Below are 19,762 nucleotides of genomic sequence, written 5' to 3'. Positions count from 1 at the left end.
AAGTCAACGGTGTGTGTGAAGTTCCCAATCCGCACTGGGCCGCGTGGGAACTACTGCCCAAGCCCTCTCATTCCGAGAGGAGGCCTGTGCCCTGCAGTGGGACGTATATAGGCTGGGATGATGATGATGATGATGAGTATAATATTTGCATTTATCTGTCATTTTTGTTATTTATTTGACATTGTAATTTTATTTTTATATAAATAAATAAATAAATATCAAGGGAAAATTCACACCAATTGACCTAGTCCCAAGCTTAAGCTTAGCAAAGCTTGTGTTATGGATACTAAGCAACGGATAAATAAAATTATATAGATAGATACATACTTAAATACATAGTAAACACCCAAGACCCGAGAACAAACATTCGTATTTTTCATACAAATATCTGCCCCGACACGGGAATCGAACCCGGGACCTCAAGCTTCGTAGTCAGGTTCTCTAACCACTAGGCCATCTGGTCGTCGTTATATGTCAAATAAATGTAGGTACGACATGATTGAACAGAATTTTAAGAATATTAAAAGTACAGTCGCAGCCACTTTCCTCGGCTAGTCTTTTGATTACCCCTTTAACAGCAAAAGTACGTATGTGACCCGTCCACCAAAGATATAGGAGCCCATTAAAAATTAACCCCCCGGATCGTCGGCGACAGGGCAGAAACTACCCTTGTTAGTGTCATCCCCCAAATAAGGATAATCCGGATATCGACAAGCATCGAACCGGTTAATATGGGCTCCAACGGATATGGAATTGACGAGGAGCGAAGTTGGTGCCGTTGTCTAAGATCGTTTGGGCTTCAATGTGCAAATAGCGGCGAACGGAAGCGCGCAATTAAGGGCATATCTTTCTTATTACGCTGCCTGGAGAGCTGTGGTGGCGTAGTGGTTTGTGTACTAAAAGAATTTCCTTGCTCACCCGCGACCTTGCGATGGCAAAGCTTATGCAAAATATGCGTGTTCGTGCAGTTCCTCCACCTCCACACTGTAAGAACACACACGAAACACACAAACCCATCCATCACCACCACCACCACTGACGCGTTTCGAACTCAACCAGAGCTCATCTTCAGAGTGACACAACCGTACTTTCTTTTAGTTCATTGATATGGACCTCCGCAAAGTAACGCCTGATTCAATAAATTATGTAGTGGTTTGTCCTATCTATATCTATTTGGCCTAAGATTAGTCTGGCTCCAGCTCCACGCCAAGCCATTCTTTCTTATACCTTTTAACTGGCAAAGCCAATCGGTCTACGAAGACACACAAATAAACATCGGGCCTGTATTCCCGAATGGGGTAGGAAGAGCATTCGAAACGTTACCTCTTCGGAGCCACTTTAAGAAATTACTTTAAGAAATTTTAGGTTAAGTTCGACAAAAACGGTACAATAGTGACAGGTTGCTAGCTTGTCGCCTACGGTGTACCCTAACCTATATACGCAGGCGCCTGTATGAGATAGTGAAAATTGCGTAGTTCCCGCGGAATAGCGATTAACGAATTCAATAACTAGTTTTTAGGGTTCGGAACCCTATTACTGAGACTGTCTGTCTGTCTGTCACAGGGCTCTATCTCTTGAGGCCATAGTTAGACACTTGAAATTTTCACGGATTATGTAATTACTGTGGCTAAAATAAACATTTAAGGAGGGCTCCCATACAACAAACGTGATTGTTTTGCCGTTTCTTGCTTTATATTAATAACGGCAACAGGTAGACGCTTGAAATATTCACAGAATCTTTAGTTGTATAATCACTTTGGAAATAAATATTTAAATTAAAATAATAGTACATTGTGTCTTAAGGGCGGTAAATAAGGAATTACGAACGAGAGTCTATTAGAAGCCCGAAGTCGAAGACTGAGGGCTTTAATGAGTCGATGTTCGTATTCTAGTACCGCCCGTGCGACATACAATGTTTTTTATCACATTTGCGAGTAAAATTGTATATTTTTAAAAGAAAAACTAATATCTTTTTCAAAAATTGCCGATACCGCTGATTGCGCTCTTGGCAGTGCCAGTTCTCCGCCGCCCTCCCTCCGCAGCATGTGCATGGCGTACGTGTGCAGCGCGCGGCCGGAGCAGCAGCACAACATGCAGTAACAAAGTCATGCGGGCAATGACTCATTTACCGACCACGGGTTTCATGACAAGCACATTAAGGTCGAGGGTTTTATTTTGGGGGTTGCAACCAAGGTAGCCTGCATGTTACGACACTGTTTACGAGCAAGTGTGATGAAAAATAAATATTTAAGGGGCTCCCATACAACAAACTTGATTTTTTTGCAGTTTTTTTGCTAATATATAATTTTGTGTAGATAATGGTACGGAACCCTTCGTGAGAGAGTCCGACTCGCAGTTGGCCGGTTTTTTATACTTGGAAGCTGCATTTGTAAGTACGAATAAAACTGTAAATATGAAAACACAATTAATAACAAAAGCACATTATTATTACGACAGTAACGGCCCATTTAAAGTTCGTTAGTGACATATGGCATGTGGCAGTAGTTAATTGCTTTAAACGAGCGCCACCGCAATAAAGTGAGATAAAATTAAATTAAAAAACTATAATTTAATTTAAAAAAATAACCAAATGTGTGTTAACCAGACACAGCGTTAGGTACCGTATTAATATGTCGCAAATAATCAATTTTACGTTTAGATCGACATATGTAAAGTCCCTAGTCCACTCTGGGCCCGCGTGGGAACTATGGTCCAAGCCCAGCAGTGGGATGTGTATAGGCTGGGACGATGATGATGATGACCATCGTTGATGTAAACAGGAAGATTGAAATTATGCACGTCAAACCCACGCAACAGTATTGAAATACTTCAAAGAGAGACAACGTAATACAGACGACGTAATTATCAATCTCGAGCGTTGTTTGGAGGCAGCGATTGGCGTAGCCAAATTAAGGCGGAATTGCCAACCTAAGAAACTTACCTAAGGCGGGGTAAGGTACAGTAGGTTTCTTATATAAATTAAGATTAATTTAAGACTGTTGTGTTTCGGCGTGGTGAGTAAGACAGCCGATGAAATTACTGGCACTTGTCTTGAGGTATCCCATCTTAGGCCTCTAGGTTGGCAACGCATCTGCAATACCCCTGGTGTTGCAGCTTTTTATGGGTGGTGGTGATTTTTTACCATCAGGAGACCCACTTGCTCGTTTGCCATCCAGTCGAATAAAAAAAACACTAAAGCACATGACATAGTATGATAGCTCGCGTGTGTTAGCTGCTTGTTTATGTTTAGATTTAGAAGTTTAGATTCGCCCATACTATACTTTGACCGCACCATAATGTCTCTACTCCGAAATCAGAGAAACCTGCACAAACCTGCGAAGAAATTCAGTTGTGTCAAGTTCCCAATCCGCACTGGGCCCGCGTAGGAACTACGGCACAAGGAGGGCCTATGCCCAGCAGTGGGACGTATATAAGCTGGGATGATGATGATTATGATGATGAATACGACCGGATGGCCAAGTGGTTATAGAAACTGACTATGAAGCTTATGGTCCCGGGTTCGATTCCCCGTCAGAGCAGATATTTATATGAATAATACGAATGTTTGTTCTCGGGTCTTGGATGTTTAATATGTATTTAAGTATGTATTTATCTATATAAGTATGTTTATCCGTTACCTAGTATCCATAGTACAAGCTTTGCTTAGTTTGGGACTAGGTCAATTGGTGTCAAGTCCCATGATATTTATATTTATTCATTTAATATTAACCTGTGTGGAACAATCCACATCCTCCAATACGCAATGAAGTATCCCTTACGTATTACAAATTCAGGATGAGGTCACTAGACTCGCTGGAACATTTCAATCAAACATCCAAGTTTCTGTAACCGCATAGATAGGTCCAAATAGTTTCCGCCCCCCTAACTAATATAAGTTATTTAGAGGTACTTCGCCATATAAATTCAGTTGAGAAACTTGACAAAGTTAAGGAATAGTCGCTTGTTGACGTAGTCCTTAGAATTGAGTCAAATTGTTTAACACTGAAATAGTATATGCGTAGTTCCTCCGCTACTACAAAGTCAATGACAAAATAATACCTTTATTCAATTTATGCTACAATAAACACTGATGAATGTCAAAATTCTGCCATCGTTTCGGAAAAACCTCTATTTAGAGAAACATAATATGAAAAAAAAAACACTAATTTAAATTACTTATTCAAATTATTATTATGCATTTCAACATGCTAGTTCTATTCGTTTTAAATAAATAAATATCATGGGACTTGACAGCAATTGACCTAGTCCCAAACTAAGCAAAGCTTGTACACTATGGATACTAGGCAACGGATAAACATACTTAGATAGATAAAATACAACTTAAATACATATTAAATATCCAAGACCCGAGAACAAACAATCGTATTATTCATACAAATATCTGCTCCGGCCGGGAATCGAATCCGGGGCTTCATAGTCAGGATCTCTAACCACTTGGCCATCCAGTCGTCGGTTTAAGATATTGAAGTCTTTGCTAGTGACTCGAAATTTTCGCCCTCGAGTGTATCATGATGTGTATTTTTTGTATAATTTGAATTTACAGCGCATTGGTGTTTTAACTGTAGTGCTGTAATTTGTTGTTAAATAAATATTCAAATGAGGATTTTTATATTACAATATAATACCCATTGTTTGATATTAACAAGATCTTGAAAGTTCCACAAACTGTTGCTAAGAGGGGCTCCTTGAGCCCTTAATCTCGACGTCACACGGCAAAATAAAAGGGATTAGGCGGAGTAAAGAAAAACAAGCGAATCCAAGTCCCTCTTAAAATTAATCTTCACCGAGTTTGAAGCACGCTCGGAGAGACCGGGTCGGTGACTCACACAATGAGAATGTACATGAGATAAAGAGATAGATAGATAGAAAGAGAAACAATGAGAGAGAAGGGGAGAGAGAGACAGAAAAGGATAGAAGGAGAAAGAGAGAGAAACATTTATATACACAGAAAAATATGTTAGAAGGAAAGAATAAGTACAAATTGAGCATATAATCGTACAACGAGATTGTTTAAATAAAACCCGGCCAAGAGCGTGTCTGACACGCCCAAGATAGGGTTCCGTGAGCCGTTACGAAAAACTCAAGTATACCAACTTTGTACGGAATTTTCCAAGGAGGTTTATTTTATAAGTTAGACTGCTATTTTTTAACCGACTTCAAAAAAATGAGGATATCTATTCGGCTGTATTTTTATTTTTTTATTTTTTGTCTGTTAAACTCAGAACTCCGTCATTTATGAACCGAGTTGACATTTTTTTTTACTTCGTTTAGGAATGCCTTTAATAAGTCCCATAAGCACCAAATCAGGATATGATGGTTAGATCCTAATCGAGAAGCGAACTCGAGGGAACTCTTCAAATATTGTAGGGACACCTATGATAATTTAGATATATTTAGTAGTAACTCATGCATTTGCTCTTCAAAATCATTATTTGGCAAAGTGGAACTGATGATGAAGACCACATTTGACCAACAGAGCTACTACTCAATAAGAAGTACTTCACGGGTTGAATTTCAATTACTTTAACATAGTTGCTAAGCAATAATTATGCTCATCGTAATACATTATGGTGAAATGGAACGGGTAGTGAAGCACCAGGACTCTTCAATAATGAACGTCTCTGCACCGGAAAAAGCAATCTTTCGTAAAATGTTACGAGCAGTTGACATTAAACTATTGTATCTTATATAATTTACACTAAAAAGCGTGAAAAAATATTTTATAACAAAAAATTTAACCGACTACAAAAAACCCTGAAAATAATTTTCTACCAGTCTGAAGTAGGTGCCTCAGCACGAGCCTGCAGGAGTGATTGAAGCTCAATATATAGGAGAGGTAGACGACTATAATGTTCACTCCTGCTGGCTCAAGCTGAGGCACCGACTTCAGACTGGTGTAAAATTATTTTCAGGGTTCATTTTTGTTATTTACTCTTAAACTACTAATAATTCTCAAGCAAATTTGGGCATAATAGTTTTCCTTATTAATTTGATATATAACATCATGATTTTAAAACAAAACCAAACTAACAGTGGTTTAGTGGTGAGGACGCTCGATTTTAATGAAAAATTGAACTTTAAAACTGGATATTTCTCAAATATATCACTGTATCGAAAAATTGTTTTCACAACCCCGTAATTATTTTAAAATACCTATCCATCACCATTCTATAAGATTAAGGAGTAGCAAGGTCATGTAAGACAGCTTTGTATGGCTACCGGGTTTTATATTATCATGGACCGACGGGTGGGTTTCCATTTAAGTATCGACTTAACTGTTTTTACAGATTGTAAGTTTTAATTGGTAAATTTTGAGATCAAATTTGATACTGTTTACTCAGATGTTAGGCGAGGCCAAAAGACTCGAGATTGGTTTTTGGTTTAAGCCACTGAATGGATTAATAATTTGGTCTGACTAATGTTTCGAATTTCTGCAATTTTCACTTATAATAAGTATTAGTAGGCCAGTCCGAAGGGGCGAATAAAAAAATAATAGTTTACTAGCTGTTGCCCGCGAATCCGTTCGCGTTGAATTAGTTTATCGCTATCCCGCGGGAGCCACGCAATTTTCCTGGATAAAAACTATCCTATATCCTTCCCCGGGACTCAAACTATTTTAGGTTCAGTAATTTAGACGGAATGAGGTAACTAATAAACAAATAGACTTACAAACTTTCGCATTTATAATATTAGCGAGATTATAAATTATTGCAGCATTTTTAGGCAATTTCAAAGGATAGAAATAAATTAATTCAACTTTGGCGCTGTTTTAAAAATCTAGAAAGCTAGTTTTTTGATTGACATAGGATAATTTCATACCGGGAAAGAAAGTTCCCGCAAGATAGAAATAACTGTTATGTATGACCTGTTGTCTACGCGAATGAAGTCGCGGACAACAGCTAGTATCCCAGTGATCCCATTATCCCGCTAATATTTTAAATGCGAAAGTTGGTAAGTCTGTTGTTTGTTACCTCATCACGTCTAACCAGCTGAACCGATTTAAATTAGATTCGGTAGGCATACATGCAAGAGATCCTTTTTTAGGCTCGCCTTTGTTTTCCTCTCTGTGCATTTGTATTTTTATTTTTATGTGCAATAAAGAGTTTACATACATACACATACAATTACATGGGCGTTTTACGAAAAAAATGTATCCTTACATTTTTTGAAATTTTTGAAAAAATATGGTTTTTCTTACTCAGAATCAAGAGCACAATCGATCCCGATCGTTTAAAAAATGACCCCATTTTTTCATACAAAATTTTATGAGTCAGTTTTGTCACGCCCATACTGAGTGTATGAAAAAACCGTCGCAAAACTGATTTTTTTTTTTGGGACATTTTATTAAACTATCGGAATCGACTGTGCTCTTGATTTTGTGTAGAAAAACTATAATATTTTTACCAAATTTTTTTTTGTAAAAAATTGTATGTTGTAGATAGTTTGAGTCCCGGAGGCATAGGCTAGTTCTTATCCCGGAAACCTCCATAATTCCCGCGGAACGAATTCTACGTGGACGGAGGCGCGCACACAGCTAGTTCAAACACAGCCGCGCTGCCAAGTAATATAACAAAACGCAAAATAAATGGGCATATATACCCGCAAGCTTCTTTATTCGAATAACCCCAATTCCCCGATTCACGCTTGGAAACATCCCATTTAACAGAACGCGCCTTAGCAACAATTTGTAAATGTACACCTTAATATATGAATGGGTCACTGAATTTCAAAATTTTCGAGAAAGATCCACATTCACAATTAACTGTGCCAACTTGAAAGAGACCTTTCGCTTTACTGAGTTAAGTTGCTTTTAGCTTGGTATTTTGAAGGAATCAGCCGTTGTTCTTTTGAGCCTGTGTTGGACCAATGCCAGGGTCTAAAATCTGAAACTAAGCCGTGAAATTTTAGGCTGACTTACATTTGGAATGACTACAATAAGTTATTTAGCGGGTTTGGTATTTGTAGGCATTGCGATCATCATCACCCCAGCCTATATACGTCCCACTGCTGGGCACAGGCCTCCTCTCAGTACAAGAGGGCTTGGGCCATAGTTCCCACGCGGGCCCAGTGCGGATTGGGAACTTCACACGCACCATTGAATTGCTTCGCAGGTTTGTGCAGGTTTCCTCACGATGTTTTCCTTCACCGCCCTCACGATGTTTTCCTTCACCGCAGGCATTGCGATAGTTAGGGTTATCTATCCCCATTTAATTTACGGATTTTGTTTAGTTACATAAAAAGCTGGAGGTTTTTGCTGTGAAAATTATAATAATGATAAATAATGATTCATTTCACAAAAACACTTTTTAAAGAAAGAAAGAAAATCATTTATATTAAATATCATTTATATTTATATTTATTATTTTTGACGACCAGATGGCCTAGTGGTTAGATAACCTGACTACGAAGCTTGAGGTCCCGGGTTCGATTCCCGTGTCGGGGCAGATATTTGTATGAAAAATACGAATGTTTGTTCTCGGGTACTGGATGTTTAATATGTATTTAAGTATGTGTCTATCTATATAATTATATTTAACCGTTGCTTAGTACCCATAACACAAGTTTTGCTAAGCTTACTTTGGTGTGAATTGTCCCGTGATATTTATTTTATGTACATGACTTTACAATGAATAAATGAATATGAATAAATAAACTTATTATTATGAATGAATGAATGAAAGATTTATTAGAAACACACAATGCAACAACATTTATACAGAAATAACTAAATATAATAGTAGGTAAGTATGTTAATGCCTAAAACAGTGTTGACTGTGGTCTCTAAAAGGAGTCCACTCAGCATGTGTCGCCGCAGATAGTGCAACGACGCTGATTTTCAGTGAATCCATATGACAATCACAAAACATAAACGTAAAAATAACTTGCAAGAGATAGAGATTTAACTTATTATACTCCTCGCCACACAATCTCGCACATCTTTGGTGGAAACACAGCGTTAGGCAGGCCATTGTGTTGCTTCTGTCAACGTTAGTTCAGGTGACACGGCTTCTCCGTTAACTGTTGTTATTTTAGCTGGAAAAGAAAACACGTTTCGAGATCGTGTTGATAGTTGATAGGGCCAGCGGCGTCAAAGCGACGGAAATTTAGCTTTCAGGGTATAAGGTTAAGCGTACCCAACTTAGATGCCAACTATTGGGACAGCGACGAGCACTCGTACGTTTACTTTACATTTACAAGGTGTTTTGGAATGAGGGTTTCCACGGAGAGAAATATCGCTAAAATTTTTTTTTATTCGACTGGATGGCAAACGAGCATGTGGGTCTCCTGATGGTAAGAGATCACCACCGCCCATAAACATCTGCAACACCAGGGGTATTGCAGATGCGTTGCCAACCTAGAGGCCTAAGATGGGATACCTCAAGTGCCAGTAATTGCACCGGCTGTCTTACTCTCCACGCCGAAACACAACAATGCAAGCACTGCTGCTTCACGGCAGTATTAGCGAGCAAGATGGTGGTAGCAATCCGGGCGGACCTTGCACAAGGTCCTACCACCTGCAAAACCACCTGCGATTGGCTCATTTAGTTATTTAACCAATGACGAGCAAACGTCAAACGAACCTCACGATACTACCGCCATCTAGCGATATTTCACCTCCAGGAAAACCCTCATTGTTTGAAATACATCACCGAAAAAAATCTAACTATTGTGCATTAAAGTACCGGGTTTTCCACTCTGTCTAATCTTGAATTTCAAACCTTCAAACCTTGTTCTATGTAAAATATAGCATAATGATTGATGTTCTGTTCGACACGCATTTTCAAAGATTTTTGTTTATAAAATAAATAAAAATAGTTAAATTAATTCAGGAAGTAAACCAGTGCTGGTTATGCAAGATGATTATTTAAGGGTAACAAAACCAAATTTTAACTTCAGTGATGACATAAGCTTTAGTATAAATAAACCGCCTCCGACACAAAGTTAAAGTAAATTAAATATCCACTTGTACCCTAGGTTGTTGCAAACTTGATAATTATTCAGTCAAAGACAATTTAAAAACATGTAGGGGTGCAGGGGGAAATTGGAGCCTACTCAGGAAAAAGTTCAATAAACTGCAAATTTATGTATTTTTTAGGATTTTTTTATTAAAAACCATATCCTAACTTATTTGACTATCATTTAATTACAGCGTCAACGTTACATTATTAGGCACTTGTCCACTAAACTTTTTTCAAAAAAAGAGAATCGCTCCCATTACCCGACTTTGCGGGAAATGAGAGCCTATAAATTCCCATATGGGTAATGTGAGCTACTCAATTATTAAGTGAGCCTCAAAAACAATATACAAATAAATAATTAGCTCAGGATGTCGTTGGAGAAAGCCAGTTACAAAGTTTCTGCCCACATACTTCTTGGCTTCGTTAAATCGATCTGCGACACCAAATTTTTCAGCTATGGTGTAACATGTCTTACTAAACCGAGTTCTTGTCAGCCATATACCACCATGTCGAAGTTATTTACAGCATTTTCTAGTTTCGACAGTCTAAAACGCTTTATCAGGTGGTGTATTTTCATTTTCTTGGCATTTCGGCATCTGAAAAAATACATATTAAAATGCATATAGGGTAATTAGAGCATAATAAGCTCTGATTACCCGAATACCACCATCTAGCATATAATGAAATTATACGTAGAGGTCCTCGAAACTGATAACATTAGCTATAAAAAAGACGAAGGGCTACGGATTAGCCCGAAACATGTCGAGCTAAACTCGTGCTACTCGTGAGTTATCCGGGTCAATATATCTAATACATTAGCTATAAAATAAAACAGATTTGATTGTGGCAAACATAAAACTTCACACTTACCTAGCCGTTGAAATTTCGACTTTTTTGTAAGCGCGGAGCAAAAAATCGACTAGCGTCCGTGGTCACATAATAAGTGACACTAATGAGCTGAGCACGGCAGGGGAACACTTCCGCAGTGTGACGAAGATGCCCGAGTGGCAACTTTTTTTTTTTAATACTCAAATAAAAAAACAAAAGAAGTACAGAAATACTTATAACTATAAACCTCTGAGACTGAGTGAATACAAGCAATAGTTTTGTCTCTAGTCGGACCGCTCCTTACCCGCTGGCTCTCATTACCCCCTTTTCCCCTAATAATCATTTAAACTATTCACGAGTTTCGAGTTTTGACGTCGCATTTCAAACGTGATTGAATAATAGCTCTGTCAAGTTTTTAATTAGTGTTGATAGTGATGTTATGTCAATAGAAATGAAAACATCTTTTTCAGTTCTCATGCTCGTAAACTTCGTATTTATGCTGGATCTTGGCGACATAAAATGACTTCTTGTGCTCTAGTGCATAAAGTAAAATCTTTGTAAAACCAACGGCAATCAAGTCAGCCACAAACAAAAAAGTTTGTATATAATTTTTTTTATATTTTTTATTTATATAATACTAAAAATCAATCAAATCAATTAAAATAAACCAAAAAAAAAATTATAATTATATAGCAATACATAAAAAATAAAAGGTACCTAGTAAGTGAACAATTTTATTGTTTCCACTGTTGCTCTTCGCTCGCAACCGAAGTGAAAAGCAAAGTGCAAAACTCTCGCATTAAAATCTCGAAAATATTTGTTTACTACTTTTAAAATACATAAATACATTTTTGTGTCAAAATATCATCATAATCATCTATCTCGGCCTTGTCTAACGCCAAGTGATAAAAAAGAAAACCTAATTTTACGATACCGATCACAATGCACATTATATGGATTGTGTTTGTATTGTACGTAAACTTTTTATTGTACAAAAAAAAGAGATATAAAAATTTATAAACTTTGAGATATGTGTACAACGGCGAATTTATCCCTTGTTATCATTTTTGTTTTCCAAATAACATTAGAATCTTAAAATTTCTTAATAAAAGTACTACCGTGAAACTATACAATATAATGTCAGGAAAGTTAATAAGAGTGTTTTTTTTACCCTTTGATAGGTTAAATTTCTGATTCAAATAGAAAATTACATTATAAAGGACTCTGTTTTTTCCTTTGAAGGTATAAAAATGATTCGTTACTCAATTATCAAAAGATACTTTCATCTTCTTGTAACAGTGAATGAATTTTCCCAACACTAGTAATTACAATGCCAGTATATAAAACCTCTAACCTCTCAATTTTGATTTCACTTCGTGCATCAAACTAAAAGAAACACTGCGCAAAGCGAAATGTTAAAAAATATTTACGACAAACTAGAAGACCCTTACCGTCCTTTACTGGGTCCAAATGTGAAAGCCCTAAAATTTTGGGGCTTGTTGCTCCCAAAAAACAAAACCATGAAGTACATCTACATATTTTTGCACCTTAGCATCATTTATTTCACTGCAACAGAATACGTGGATATATGGTTCATAAAATCCGACATTAACATGCTTTTGGAGAATTTGAAAATTACTATGTTGGCAACAATGAGCGTTATAAAAGTAACGACATTTTTGATGTTCCAAAGGGACTGGGTCAGTATCATGGATTACGTGACAAAAGCTGATCTCAATCAAAGAAACACAGAGGATGATACCAACAAATCTATAATCAAAAACTTCACTAGATACTGTAGGAAAATCACTTACTGCTACTGGTTTCTGATGTACACCACTGTAGTGATCGTAATGCTGCAACCTGTCATCAAATACGCGTTTTTCCAAACCTATAGAGAGAACGTCAAGAGCGGCAACCAGGCGTACATGCAAGTTGTAAGCTCGTGGCTTCCATTTGACAAAAACACAACACCAGGCTGTATTGCTGCTTATCTCTTTCAAAGTTATGCGGCGATCTATGGAGGTGGTTGGATCACATCATTTGACACTAATGCTATAGTCATCATGATTTTTTTTCGAGTTGAGTTGGAGCTGCTTAAGAGAGACTCTGCGTCGATATTTGGAGCTGCAAACGGGCTGGTACCTGAGAAAGAAGCTAAAAGGAGGTTGAAGGAATGTTACAAGCGGCATGTTGATTTGGTCAGGTAACAAAATATTTCAGGATTTATCACGTTTAACAAAGCTAATAATAATCCCTCCGTCAAAGTCGTAAAATGTCCAGTGTCGAAATTGCGTCCGCATCGTAATAGGTCCATGTCTTACAGCGTCTAAGTAATAAACTCTATGTTTCAGCCACACTTCAGTGGCCGTGGTCACGGGTAGACTGAAGTGTGGGGTATCGCGTATACTTAGCAGCTTCGTGGTAATTTTGTTCAGCGAGATAAATCCCAGATCCAGTAATAGTTATGAGTAAAAGTCAAGAAAACATTATAAAATTACTAGAGTTTACCCGCGGTTTCGCACGCTTAAACTATTCAATCTGGTTTAGAATTGAAATTCCGGGAATTCCCAAAATCATATCGCGATCTTTATAAAGAAAAGTGGTGATAAATCATAACAAATATCGTGCTAATTATAATAATCTGGTCGCTTTTATCATTCAATTATTTGTAGTATTGTTGTTTCATATGAAAAATTCAAGTGGGCAATTACTGTAACGTGGCCAATTACTGTATGGTTTACCGTATGATTTTTAATTTTCTATCTTTGCCCCCCCTACCAAATTTTCACTAAAACTGCGATGAGAAAAGCTTGGAAAAGTCAATTATGCTATGTGTACATTTTTCTCCGAACCATAAAACTTTGTTGGATTCATAGAAATAAAAATAATACATACGAATAATAATAAAATTTCTCTAGGATAGTAATTAAGCCCGAAAAATCATTCCACGAGATATGAACCGCAGCGGGCGGGGCTTAAAATATGAACCGCGCGACGCGCCAGTTCGGCCGTGACACTCGAGTCGTACTGTCGCTCGGTGGAAAGTTTCCATTTTGAGCTTATTATTGTGTTTGTGTGCAATCGATTTAAAAAATATACCGTCGTGTTGTGTGAAGTGGTGTAGAAGCCATTCACATAATAATATGAAAAAAACAGAACTCACCTTTTATTTTTAAGTAAATAAATATTTTAGAACACCATGCTTAACGACTCTGGAAAGTATAATGCAACATGTAACTAAGATAATTTTTAAATGGAGTACAGTCACCAGCATTAATATCTGCCACAGCGGAGCGTGCAAAAATATCTGACACGTCCTTCCGGCCCTAGAAAGAGAGTCGTATCAGTTATGCACGCTTGTTGTGTCAGATAGTAGTGCTGGTGACTGTACCTATAATAACTCTTGCATGATGTGCTGATTTTTTTTTCTAGTAAGTATGAACTTAGTATGAATGATGATTTTGTTTTTTTTTTATTTCAAGCGTTTGTATCGCGTTTATCACATCTGTCCGTCATCAGCGTGTAAAAAAAACCTCATGTGCAAGGTTCCTTAGAGACCGACAGACCCCACAACATTAATTTGAACTTAAGCAATGTTGTGCACTACATAGTACATTGTACAATAAGTGCATAAAACGCACCGTTTTACCCGAGGCGTTCACATTCACTCGAGACGCAGGCAAGGTTAATAGAGTCGAGGGTAAAATGTATTTTTATGATCGAATAGTACACTCTGCTTTTGTCTTGGTGCAAAGATCTGTTTGTTTATAATATGTGTGAAAATCAAGCAGTTTATTAAAAAAAAAACTTTTGTGATATTAGTAGGTATTGTAAATAAACCAACACGTGCACCTTAATGGTTCTCATTGCTTAACAATCCCATAAACTACTATTATAGATCCATTGAGCGTAATTTTTGGGTATTGTGTGTCAAAGACCCATGCCGATTTAATGTTAAAATTCTGAATGTTAAGACAAAACAAAGTATCTCTATGTCCCTTAAAATTTCAATTGGGAAACTCCAATAGTTTTATCAAACGTATTTTCAACAGCTTATCTCAAAATTTAAGATCCAACTTTAAAACAAACTTAATACGAAAGCACATTTAAGTGTTATCGCTTTCAACATCTTGAGAAAAACCGGTAACTTCGGCATACGTGCAAAATTTTCAAATTACGATTCGCAAAAGGCAATTTAACTTACTCCGAGAATGTTCATACGATAAATTTTGTTTTGTTTACGGCACTGCCAGCGTTGTAAAGATAAGGAGATGTTACAGTACGAGGTACCGCCGCGACAACGGTCCGCTCTAAGACTGCGTTTCTACCAGAGATAGAAAAAATATATCATGGAACACTTGACACCAATTGACCTAGTCCCAAACTAAGCAAAGCTTGTACTACGGATACTTGGCAACTAGTATAACTTTATAGATAAATACACACTTAAATACATATTAAACATCCAAGACCCGAGAACAAACATTCGTATTATTCATACAACTGTCCCGGCCGGGAATAAAAAAGGCCGTATTGCCACACTTGAATACAATGAACATAACAAAATACAAAAATACAAAACAACAGACACGTTACAAATATGTGGCAATAGGCCTCAAGCTTCGGAGTCAGGTTCTCTAACCACTTGGCCATCCGGTCGTCAGTGTCGTGTTTTTCATCAACTAATCGAAACGCTTCATAGCCGCACAGCACTGCTCTCTGGTGGAACAAACAAACAGACTTACAAACTTTCCCATTTATAATATTAATAGGATGTGAAAGTTTGTACTCGCAAGTCTGTTTATTTGTTACCTCATCATGTCTAAACCGCTATACCGATTAAGATAAAATTATACAGATACAGATAGTTTTTATCCCGGAAAATTTAATAGTTCCCGCGATAAACGAATAAACTTACGAGTACGCCAGCCTGATGTTTTTGAACAACTTATTTGTCCCTTGTTTTTTTACTTATATGTTTATTGTAGTTTTTTTTTATTTCTTGTTTACTTACAATAAAATATATTTATATGTCTTAATTTTATTTATGTGAGTATATTTGTGTATCATTCCGCGAGTCACAGACGGTTCTGACAGAATATCAGCGCTGCAGGCGTCTAACGCCTCAGCATAATGCTGAGTCAGCGGCCGTTTCACTTTTGCGAGGACACACAAAATCATATATTTTAATTTTTGTATTTCTTTTTTTTGTTTTATTTGTGTTTGCTGTTGTTGTTTTTTAGTTTGGTTGTATTTGTGTGTCTTTGTGAATGTGAATAAATGTCTTCTATTCTATTCTATTCTATTCTAAACGAATTCTACTCCACAGTAAAAAAAAGGAGCTTCTTCAAGCAAAATGAGTTCAGTAAAAAGCTTTATTATTTATGTTAAGGTTACTTATGCGTAGTTAAATTAGCTTTAATGTACTTTTTAAATTAAGAAAACAATTTTAGTAGTTTAGGAGCTATTACGATTTTAATAAACGACTCTTTATTTTTGCTCGTCAGTGTAGTTCATCCATTTCCCAAATATTTATTTTCACCCAGATATTTTCCAATCAAACGTTTCTGTTCCAGATATTCTCGTTTGTTTGACTCGTGCCTGTCACCAATCATGATGTTCTACGTGTTTGTATGCTCAGTCATGCTCTGTGTCACTTCCTATCAAATCACGGTGTGTATTTGATGTCTCTGCTTTACACGAAGTCAGCCTGGTGGTTATGTATATTTCGATAGTACTGTCATAGTCCCTACCTACGTACTGTATTCGAGTATATTTTGATTATCTGCAACGAGTTTTCACTGTAATTTTATTTTTTATAATTACTAGCGTTTAGTCGCGGCTTCGCACGCGTAAATCAATAGATACAGCAGGTGAATTGAAATTCCGGGTTTTTTATTAAATTCCCGTGGGAATTCCCTAATATTCTTCGTCATCTCCGTTTGCTATCATCGTGGTTTTCATTGAAGTTAAATTAAAACACCCATGCCAAATTTCATGATTTTAAGTCCAGCGGTTATTAGTTCGAGATTTTATCTCTGTCCCGTGGGAACACCGGGATAATAAGCAGCCTATGCGTTATTCCAGAAGTCCAGCTACCTACATACCAAATTCCAAGACTCTAAGCCCAGCGGTTGTTATTTAGAGATTTTATCCCTATCCCGTGGGAATATCGGGATAAAAAGTATTCTATATTTTAATTCAGGTTATAAACTTTATTTTTACCAAATTTCATCCAAATCTGTCCAGCCGTTTCAGCGCGAAGAAGTAACAAACATACTTACTCACAAACTCACTCACTCACAAACTTTCACATTTATAATTTAGTAGGATAGGATTGTATGTAGTAGGTGGTCATTTGTATACATAACCCAAGTTCACATTTCCCATGCCAGAGATAAAAAAAACTGTATACAGTAAAAGTTTTCTATATTGATTTTATATTCCGATAGATGTCACTGTACTGAAAATTGTGTTAGCTGAATCGGGCTGGCGAAATTTTTCCTACGTAGTGCAAATAGGGTACCAAATTTGAATAAATTGACATTCGAGCAACCGTTGTATGTTTCACGTATAAGGCAGGTTGTACAAAAACACTCTTTATTCATTATTTAAAACTTTTATCTATCAGATTTTCTATCAGAAAAAAATATCAATCCTTTTAAATTATCATGAGATCGCTTTAAGTATGCAATATTCTTTTCACCCCAGCACCTGAAATAGGCAGGTATTGCGTTGAAAAAAGTGAAAATGCGATTTTGTTCACTCTCTGAGACAAAGAATCTTTCCAATTTTTTTTAATGCTTAGGTCAGTGTTGGGTCTACTCGCTGAATTCGAAAGATTTTAATTTCACTTTGATTTTTCACTTTCACATCAACGTGGAAAAAGCGAGCGATACGATCAAATCGGTTCTAAGTTCGATTTTCAAATTCCAAAATTCCATACCTCGTAGGCCTAAAAGTAAACAACTCAACGTTTGAATACATGCACATATTTTTATAACCGTAAAATTGCAAATCATTACTGCATACATTTGAGGGCCAGATGTTTTGCCGCTCAGTATATTATCTAAATAAACCTTTATTTTCTACTTTCCAGTCTGAAACCAATGTCATGCAGATGTTACTTCAAGTGGAGTATTTAGTTTTTGGAGTGTCCCAACTTTTCCTCTATTGTTGGCACAGCAACGATGTTTTCCACATTGTAAGTTGTAGCTATAATACACGTTCCTATCCATATTAATAGTTTAAATGCGAATAACTCTGTCTGTCTATTACCCCGTCGAGGTTAAACCCCTGTTATTTTAACAAAATGTAATGAAAATAGGTTAAAATCCTTATGGAAAGATATAGGCCAATACGTCGTTGTGAGAGTTCGGAGACCTGGTACCTTGACACACAGGATTTTCCTAATCTGGGTACCAGTCTCGCCCACCACAAGTCTGTAATGCTTAACAATTATAAATTCCTACATTATAACTTGGTGGTGAAACTCAAAATTAAAGTTCTTATCCCGGAAAAATTAAATAATTATAATTAAAATATAATCTATGTACTGAACCGCTGTAACTCGCCTACTATTACATAAACCTCCAGTGGGTTTTCCAATAGTGGCATAATAAGTTCATTGTATTTATATTGTTTCGATTATATGAAATTAAAAAAAAACTATTTTTTAATTTTTAAAAGCAGCTTTTTATCTAGCACTTTATGAGTTTAGATCAAAGATTCCCAAAATAGTCCACAGGATCCGTATCAGCTGGGGGTATACTGAAATGAGTAAAATTATGAAAGTGGTCTACGAGGAAAAAGTTTAAAAATCTCTGGTTTACACTGTAGTTTCAACATAACAAGATGTTAAAGATCCTATTTATAGACACTCTTGCTCGAGAATCTTGTGGTTTCCAGAGCCAAGAGCTGGTAAGAGGACCTTTCGAGAGCGTTTGGTGGAAGAGCAGCATTCTCCGGAAGGACTTGGCAATTCTCATGGCTCAGTTCAGTACCAACATTGTCTTCTCCGCTGGTCCCTTTGCAAAGCTGTCAGTACCTACTTTTATAAACGTATGTATCATTATTATTATTATTACCTAGTCTGGATTGCTGGCCCATTCCTCCCGATCCAAAGCCGCCTGAGGCTTGTCGTCGAGAAATACATGTCATCCAGGTCGTCCCGCCATCTCCGTCTGTGGCACCCACACTGCGTATTTTTTTTTGGATAAGTCAATCAATCAATCATTTTATTAGTCAAAACATAGGCCTGTCATAAAGTGTGTTAGTATTAATTTTAACAGTCCTATGTGTCTCTTACACATGCGAAGCCTTCAGTAAAAGACTAGTCAATATTAAAATAAATGTATTAAATAATAAATGTTAAATAATGAATAAATTTAATACAAGGTTACCTAGGGAACGCTTTATTATCATCCCATCCCAGCCTATATACGTCCCACTGCTGGGCACAGGCCTCCTTTCAGAACTAGAGGGCTTTGGCCATAGTTCCCACGCGGGCCCAGTGCGGATTGGAAACTTCACACGCACCATTGAATTGCTTCGCAGGTTTGTGCAGGTTTCCTCACGATGTTTTCCTTCACCGCAAAGCTCGTGGTAAATTTCAAATGTAATTCCGAGGTGCGAGCCGGGGTTTGAACCCACGACCCTCTGCTTGAAAGGCGATAGGCCAAACCACTAGGCCACCACGGCTTATAACGCCTTATTAATAGACGAATAAATTCTATTTTGTTTTTCAGATTTTGAAAGGGGCTTATAGCTATTACACGTTGCTGAATCAGTCTCAAGTAGAGAAGAAACTATAAATAAATTTACTATGGCACATAATGTTTTTGATTTTAATTAGAGGGAGACAAAAAAAATCCCGCTTATCGTATTATGGAGCACATTTTACCTATAATACTTTGTATGAGTCCTTAGTAGTTTGTATTGTTAGAGCCTTT

At 37.0% G+C, this 19,762-nt stretch overlaps 2 protein-coding genes across 2 annotated transcripts in view; both read left to right on the top strand.

Moving 5' to 3' along the window:
• LOC141440127 (uncharacterized) overlaps positions 1-19,762 on the top strand; it is a 265,808-nt gene that overhangs the window by 220,577 nt on the left and 25,469 nt on the right. The window lies entirely within an intron of this gene.
• On the top strand, positions 12,167-19,640 carry LOC141440182 (odorant receptor 10-like). The gene is made up of 5 exons (XM_074104643.1): positions 12,167-13,014; positions 16,388-16,484; positions 17,911-18,015; positions 18,720-18,872; positions 19,559-19,640. The coding sequence occupies exons 1-5, from the start codon at positions 12,221-12,223 to the stop codon at positions 19,622-19,624; spliced, it is 1,215 nt and encodes a 404-aa protein (XP_073960744.1). The 5' UTR covers positions 12,167-12,220; the 3' UTR covers positions 19,625-19,640.

The sequence above is a fragment of the Choristoneura fumiferana genome, chromosome 22, assembly GCF_025370935.1.
Source record: "Choristoneura fumiferana chromosome 22, NRCan_CFum_1, whole genome shotgun sequence".
Classification (NCBI taxonomy): Eukaryota; Metazoa; Arthropoda; class Insecta; order Lepidoptera; family Tortricidae; genus Choristoneura; species Choristoneura fumiferana.
This window is presented reverse-complemented; position numbering and strand designations above follow the sequence as displayed.

What these genes read in the sequence shown, in the direction of transcription:
- LOC141440182 (XM_074104643.1), top strand. Translation starts at nt 12,221, where the DNA reads ATGTTAAAAAATATTTACGACAAACTAGAAGACCCTTACCGTCCTTTA. An exon ending in CGGCATGTTGATTTGGTCAG is followed by an intron (nt 13,015 to 16,387) that starts GTAACAAAATAT and finishes TTTCTGTTCCAG; the next exon opens with ATATTCTCGTTTGTTTGACT. An exon ending in TCACTTCCTATCAAATCACG is followed by an intron (nt 16,485 to 17,910) that starts GTGTGTATTTGA and finishes TCTACTTTCCAG; the next exon opens with TCTGAAACCAATGTCATGCA.